Below are 8,015 nucleotides of genomic sequence, written 5' to 3'. Positions count from 1 at the left end.
TGCGACCCATAGAGCTCGGATAAAATCACTAGGGTGATATTTTAGGGACCTAAAACTGCATAGATGAATCACTGTGTTGCCTAGTGATGCATCTTTACAGCACTGGTTTCCCCAAACTGTGCACCTTAGCAATTGCATATAAGCCGGAGATAATGGTCCATTACATGCACAACTAGTATAGGAATATGGTAGATTTAGTATTATTTTAACTGGGGCAAGTCAATCAAAGAATGTTTATTGAGGAGTTTTATAACTATGGCCCTTGTCATAGGAAAATAAGAACGGGTGAAAAATGAAAAGAAAACGTGTATTTTCTGAATATACGCCTACTTTTTTCCCTGTAGAATATCTAAAAAAATATTCCATTCCTGAAAAAAATACTACCCAAAGAAAGCCTTTGTTATATTGAAAAAGAAAAATGGCCCAACGGAATAATTTGTATAAAAGTTATTGCTGTATTAATAGGTGTTAAATAGTCAACTACGTCCTGACAATCTTGGGGGTTGATGGCACGGGCCTTCTGAACACTGTACTTTGGTTGAGGGCTGCACAAAATCACGTCAACACGACCTCGAACAGACCTGCCGGGTGGCCTGCCTCTGCCTGTTGTTTTGTCCATATTGGGGGGCATGAAGTGAAAGGTATGCACTGACTTGCCTAATACAATGTGCAGGCACACCGATGCAGTGAAAGGTACTGACTGCTGGTATAATACAATGTGCAGGCACACAGATGCAGTGAAAGGTACTGACTGCTGGTATAATACAATGTGCAGGCACACAGATGCAGTGAAAGGTACTGACTGCTGGTATAATACAATGTGCAGGCACACAGATGCAGTGAAAGGTACTGGCTGCTGGTATAATACAATGTGAAGGCACACAAATGCTGTGAAAGGTATGCACTGACTGGACTAATACAATGTGCAGTCACACAGATGCCGTGAAATGTATACACTGATTGCTGGTATAATACAATGTGCAGTCACACAGATGCAGTGAAAGTTATGCACTGACTGCTGTATAATGATGAGATGAATACACTTGAAATCCTATAACTAGAATCTGTTATGGAGGGCAAGTCTGCCATCCATTCAAGTGAAAGGTATGCACTGACTGGTATAATACAATGTGCAGTCACACAGATGCAGTGAAAGGTATGCAGTAACTGGTGGTATAATACAATGTGCAGTCACACAGATGCAAGGAAAGGTATGCAGTGACTACTGGTGGTAAAATACAATGTGCAGTCACACAGGTGCAGTGAAAAGGTATGCAGTGACTGCAAATTTATTGCTGTACTAGCTGGACACCCGACATTGCCCGGGTATGTATTTGGCTGGTGTTGGCCCCACCCCCTTTTCCTAACCCTAACACACAATTACTTAATTACTTAATGACCAAGTTTGTGAGCTTTGCGGTCTTTGGCATCAATAATTTGAATTGAAATAAAATAAATCTGATTGGCTGTGGCTCCACCCCTTTTCTGAATTTGAAGCTACATCACCCAATGGCCAAGTGTACCAGGTAAAGGTGTTTAACAGTGCAAGAGTCGTGTGCCATTACAGTGCAAGAATGGCAGCAATTAAATATTCCCCTTAAAAATCAATAGGTGGATTTTGATTGGCTTTTGTACGCTCCACCCACTTTTCTGAATATTATTCCCAGTCACCCAGTGACCAATTGTGCAAAGTTTGAGAACCCTACCATTAACAGTGTAAGAATGGCTGCAGTTTACATTTTCCCAGTGAAATGTGTATTTGTCTCCACCCACTGATGACCCGGTATTATTATGTATTTAGCTGGTATTGGCTGCGCCCACTTTTCCTAACCTTAACACACAATTACTCAATTACTCAATGACCAAGTTTGTGAGCTTTGCGGTTTTTGGCATCCATAACCTGCATTAAAATGAAACAAATAAGATTGTCTGTTTGTGGCTCCACCCCCTTTTATCAATTTAAACCCCAGTCACTCAATGATCAACTGTACCAGGTTTAAGGCTTGTGCCATTAACAGTGCAAGAATGGCAGCAATGAAATATTCCCCTGAAAAATCAATAGGCAATTTTTGATTGGCTTTTGTAGGCTCCACCCACTTTTCTGAATATTAATCCCAGTCACCCAGGAACCAACTGTGGAAAGTTTGAGAACCCTACAATTAATAGTGTAAGAATGGCTGCAGTTTACATTTTCCCAGTAAAATTTGTATTTGTCTCCGCCCACTTATGACCCCGTGTTGCCCGCTTATGTATTTGGCTGGTGTTGGCTGTGTCCACTTTTCTAACCCTCACACACAATTAATCAATTACTCAATTACCAAGTTTGTGAGCTTTGTGGTGTTTGGCATCAATAATTTGCATTGGAATGAAACAAATCTAATTGGCTGTTTGTGGCTCCACCCCCCTTTCTCAAATTGAATCCCAGTCACCCAATGGTCAACTGTACCAGGTTTGAGGCTTGTGCCATTAACAGTGCAAGAATGGCAGCAATTAAATATTCCCCTTAAAAATCAATAGGTGGATTTTGATTGGCTTTTGTACGCTCCACCCACTTTTCTGAATATTATTCCCAGTCACCCAGTGACCAATTGTGCAAAGTTTGAGAACCCTACCATTAAAGAGAATCTGTATTGTTAAAATCGCACAAAAGTAAACATACCAGTGCGTTAGGGGGCATCTCCTATTACCCTCTGTCACAATTTCGCCGCTCCTCGCCGCATTAAAAGTGGTTAAAAACAGTTTTAAAAAGTTTGTTTATAAACAAACAAAATGGCCACCAAAACAGGAAGTAGGTTGATGTACAGTATGTCCACACATAGAAAATACATCCATACACAAGCAGGCTGTATACAGCATTCCTTTTGAATCTCAAGAGATCATTTGTGTGTTTCTTTCCCCCTGCAGCTATCTTCCACTGAAGTGTCAGGCTGTTTCTTCCTGCAGAGTGCTGACAGCTCTGCCTGTATGTAATTCCTCAGTATGTGAAAGCCCAGCCAGCTCAGAGGAGGATTTATCCAGCTTGTAAAAGATAAGAGAGAAGAGAGAAGCTGCCCTAATCTAAATAATACACAGGCAGTGTGCAGAGAGGGGCCTGGAGGGGGGAGATGCATCACAGAACCACAACACTGAAGAACTTGGCAGCCTTCCAGACACAGGCTGACAAGTCTGACAAGAGAGAGATAAGTTGATTTATTACAGAGATGGTGATAGTAGAACGTGCTGCAGTAAGCCAGAACACATTAGAATAGCTTTTGGAATTTGTAGGATGATAAAAAACAGGATGCAATTTTTGTTACGGAGTCTCTTTAACAGTGTAAGAATGGCTGCAGTTTACATTTTCCCAGTGAAATGTGTATTTGTCTCCACCCACTGATGACCCGGTATTATTATGTATTTAGCTGGTATTGGCTGCGCCCACTTTTCCTAACCTTAACACACAATTACTCAATTACTCAATGACCAAGTTTGTGAGCTTTGCGGTTTTTGGCATCCATAACCTGCATTAAAATGAAACAAATAAGATTGTCTGTTTGTGGCTCCACCCCCTTTTATCAATTTAAACCCCAGTCACTCAATGATCAACTGTACCAGGTTTAAGGCTTGTGCCATTAACAGTGCAAGAATGGCAGCAATGAAATATTCCCCTGAAAAATCAATAGGCAATTTTTGATTGGCTTTTGTAGGCTCCACCCACTTTTCTGAATATTAATCCCAGTCACCCAGGAACCAACTGTGGAAAGTTTGAGAACCCTACAATTAATAGTGTAAGAATGGCTGCAGTTTACATTTTCCCAGTAAAATTTGTATTTGTCTCCGCCCACTTATGACCCCGTGTTGCCCGCTTATGTATTTGGCTGGTGTTGGCTGTGTCCACTTTTCTAACCCTCACACACAATTAATCAATTACTCAATTACCAAGTTTGTGAGCTTTGTGGTGTTTGGCATCAATAATTTGCATTGGAATGAAACAAATCTAATTGGCTGTTTGTGGCTCCACCCCCCTTTCTCAAATTGAATCCCAGTCACCCAATGGTCAACTGTACCAGGTTTGAGGCTTGTGCCATTAACAGTGCAAGAATGGCAGCAATGTAAATATTCCCCTTGAAAATCAATAGGTGAATTATGATTGGCTTTTGTAGGCTCCTTCCACCTTTCTGAATATTAATCCCATTTACCCAACGGCCAACTGTGCAAAGTTTGAGAACCCTGCCATTAACAGTGTAAGAATGGCTGCAGTTTACATTTTCCAGTGAAATTTGTATTTGTCTCCGCCCCCTCTTTGGTTATGGGAATAAAAAGTATCCTATACTTTTTTTCCAGGTAGTGTACTATGTGTGTGCCAAATGTCATTCAAATCCGTTCAGCCATTTTGCGTGATCGAGTAACAAACATCCAAACATCTGAACATCCAAACTTTCCCATTTATTATATTAGTAGGATTAATAGCAATTCAGTTAAAATGCCGAAAGAGGTTTATGTGCCACCATTTTAATTTTTCAGGTGTGACCACTTCTACCATTAAGAGCACCAACCCAGTGACTTCTGAGGAAGGAGAGCATACTGACATTACTACTTCCCTGCCAGCAACTACGAAAAACACTTCTGGTAACTCATTATTATTTTATATTACAGTGGACCCAAATTAAAAATACAAGATTTCAGAAATGAAATCTGTTTCCTAAATTATAATAATAAATAGCAGCCTTTTTCAGCTGCATGATGACAAATATAAAATATTTTACATTTATTGGAGGAACCCCTCCCTTCCTTTCATATTGCCGGGACAGAATCTGGCAGACTGGTGGAGTAGGAGGTGGCCGGCAAAGGATGAATTGCTAATGGCTGCCACCTGTATAACCCTAGTTATGATGAAAAGAGAAGGGTGAAAAGCATGCACTGAAATGCTCATAGGCTTAAAGGAGTGTTTATTTATCTATGTATGTGTCAGGGTGGTGCAACTAAATATTTTGAATTACAAAAAAATGTTTGGTTTGGGTCCGGTTTAATAACTTCTTATAAACATTGTGTGATTGTGTCCTGTCTTTGTGATATTCATGTGTAACTTGGCAGCTTAGAAAAGCACCCTACACAGTAAGAGATTTACTAGCTTTAGAGGAAGATCGCCTACCATAAATTACAATCATCCTTGCTGTGTGTACTGCTCTACACGAGCAGAGTTGGGACAAGTGACAGATCAGCTGTATCTCGGTGGTCAGCCTCTGGGGATGTCTATTCCATAAGAAAATTGGCTAAATATTCTGGAAAAGGGTCTTCTGAGCCTCGGTGGACAGCCTCTGGGGATGTCTATTCCATAAGAAAATTGCCTCAATAATCTGGTAAAGGGTGCTCTGAGCCTTATTTTACTACTGAAGGAAACTTTGGCTGCTCTGAGCCTTATTTTACTACTGAAGGAAACTTTGGCTGATGTTCTCACCAGCAAAACATCTTTCCTCTTACCTCAGTGTCTTCTGACCACTCAAATACGTTTCATCATGTGGTGAAGGGTGCAGACTTCCTTCTCAGTCATTATAAACGTATTCCATTGCCTGTTATTTATTAGCTGAATCAGATCACTTTATTTTAAAAGCATTCTGTTTTCTGGTAGATAAATGAGAGTGTCGGCGAACAACCCGCTTCTTGTTTCATTGAAAAAATGTGCGCATGCACGCGCTCGTGCATGCTCATGCACTGTCGTGCACACAATTAATCATCCATTAAAAGTTGGAAAAAAAACATAGTTTTTCTTTTTAAGGTTTATTAAAGCAGTGTCACAATCAACAATAAAATACAATTATTTATGTGTTTTTTTTTGTTTTTTCTGTATGAATGTTTCAACCCCTTGTGCCACCTATTCTTGACTTTAAGATCTGTTTGCACCTGAATATCTGTGACCCATAACGCTCAATGCAATCAGTAGGGTAAGAGTTTGAGGACCTAAAACTGCATAGATGAATAATGTCCTGTTGCCTAGTGATGCATCTTTACAGCACTGGTGTCCCCAAACTGTGCACCTTATCAATTGCATATAGGCCGGTGATAATGGTCCATTATATGCACAACTATTATAGGAATATGGCATCTTTAGTATTATTTTAACTGGGGCAAGTCAATCAAAGAATGTATATTGAGGAGTTTTATAACTGTGGCCCTTGTCATAGGAAAATTAGAACTGGTGAAAAATGAAAAGAAAATGTGTATTTTCTGAATATACGCCTGCTTTTCCCTGTAGAATATCTAAAAGAGTTATTCCATGCCTGAAAAAAAAATATTACCCAAAGAAAGCCTTTGTTATACTGAAAAATAAAAATGGCCCAACGGAATAATTTTTATAAAAGTTATTGCTGTATTAATAGCAACACAGCTAAAACGCCAAATGTGGTTTAACCACTTCAGTGCCGGGGGGGTTGCCTGATCGGTGCTGCGTGGGCTCTCCAGCCCGCAGCACCGATCAGATAGCAGCCAGGGCGATCAGGCTTCCCCCCTTTTTTCCCCACTAGGGGGATGTCCTGCTGGGGGGGTCTGATCGCCGCCGGCTGCCTGCGCTTGCGGGGGGGGGCTCTTCAAAGCCCCCCTCCGCAGCGCTTTCCGTCCTGCGCCGGATAGGACAGGCTTCAGCCTATCAGGTGCCGGCGGTCCCCGGCCAATCAGAGACCGGGGATCGCCGATCTCCTCTACGGCGCTGCTGCGCAGCAGCGCCGTATACATGTAAACACCGGGGAAGATCTTCCCCGTGTGTTTACATTTACCCTGCGAGCCACGATCGGAGGCTCGCAGGGTGTTCACGGAGACACGCTCCGTGAACTGACATGGAACGGTTTCCATGGAAGCCACTTCAGGATTCAGGGGCGTAGTTAAGCGTACGCCAAATCCTGAAGTGGTTAAGTGCCACCATTTTCTTGTTTCAGTTGTGACACCTTCTACCGTTGAGAGCACCAACCCAGTCATGTCTGAGGAAGGAGAGCATACTGACATTACTATTTCCCAGCCTGTAACTATGAAAAACACTTCTGGTAACTCCTTATCATTGGTTTATATTAATTATTTCTTATCAACATGTTGTCCTGTCTTTGTGATATACACGTGTAACTTGGCAGCTTAGAAAAGCACCCTACACAATAAGAGATTTACTAGCTTTAGAGGAAGATCACCTACCATATATCACAATCATCCTTGCTGTGTGTACTGCTCTACACGAGCAGAGTTGGGACAAGTGACAGATAAGCTGTATCTCGGTGGTCAGCCTCTGGGGATGTCTATTCCATAAGAAAATTGGCTAAATATTCTGGTAAAGGGTCTTCTGAGCCTTACTTTACTACTGAAGGAAACTTTGGCTGATGTTCTCACCAGCCTAACATCTTTTCTCTTACCTCCGTGTCTTCTGACCACTCAAATAAGTTTCATCATGTGGTGAAGTATGCAGACTTCCTTCCCAGTCATTAATAAACGTATTCCATTGCCTGTTATTTATTAGCTGAATCAGATCACTTTATTTTAAAAGCATTCTGTTTCCTGGTAGATAAATGAGAGTGTGGGCGAATAACCCGCTTCTTGTTTGATTAAAAAAAATGTGCTCATGCAAGCGCTCGTGCATGCTCATGCACTGTTGTGCACATGATTAATCATACATTAAAAGTTGAAAAAAGCATAATTTTAAAAGCTTTCCTTTCTTTTTAAAGAGACACTGAAGCAAAAAAAAAAATATGATATAGTGAATTGGTTGTGTACTATGAATAATTAGTAGAAGATTAGCAGCAAAGAAAATATTCTCATACTTTTATTTTCAGGTATATAGTGTTTTTTCTAACATTGCATTATTCTATAATATGTGCAGATTACACAACACTCAGCATTCAAAATGAGTCTTTCAGAGCAGTCTGTGAAGTAATGAAGTCTCCTCTAGCAGAGGAAAAGTAAACAGTACAATAACACTTGAGATAATAAAAGTCAGATAACAGCCCTCTCCACGACTAAACTTGGTCTGAGAGTTAATGGCTTGTTTGCATAGAGATAACAAC

At 40.8% G+C, this 8,015-nt stretch overlaps 1 protein-coding gene across 4 annotated transcripts in view; it reads left to right on the top strand.

Moving 5' to 3' along the window:
- LOC137543683 (interferon-induced very large GTPase 1-like) overlaps nucleotides 1-8,015 on the top strand; it is an 87,011-nt gene that overhangs the window by 39,379 nt on the left and 39,617 nt on the right. For all 4 annotated transcript variants that reach the window (XM_068264808.1, XM_068264807.1, XM_068264806.1 and 1 more), the window contains one exon: nucleotides 4,501-4,605. In XM_068264808.1, the coding sequence (XP_068120909.1) occupies nucleotides 4,501-4,605 (105 nt within the window). The remainder of the gene's footprint in view (nucleotides 1-4,500; nucleotides 4,606-8,015) is intronic.

This window comes from Hyperolius riggenbachi, unplaced genomic scaffold (assembly GCF_040937935.1).
Source record: "Hyperolius riggenbachi isolate aHypRig1 unplaced genomic scaffold, aHypRig1.pri scaffold_165, whole genome shotgun sequence".
NCBI classification, from domain to species: Eukaryota; Metazoa; Chordata; class Amphibia; order Anura; family Hyperoliidae; genus Hyperolius; species Hyperolius riggenbachi.
This window is presented reverse-complemented; position numbering and strand designations above follow the sequence as displayed.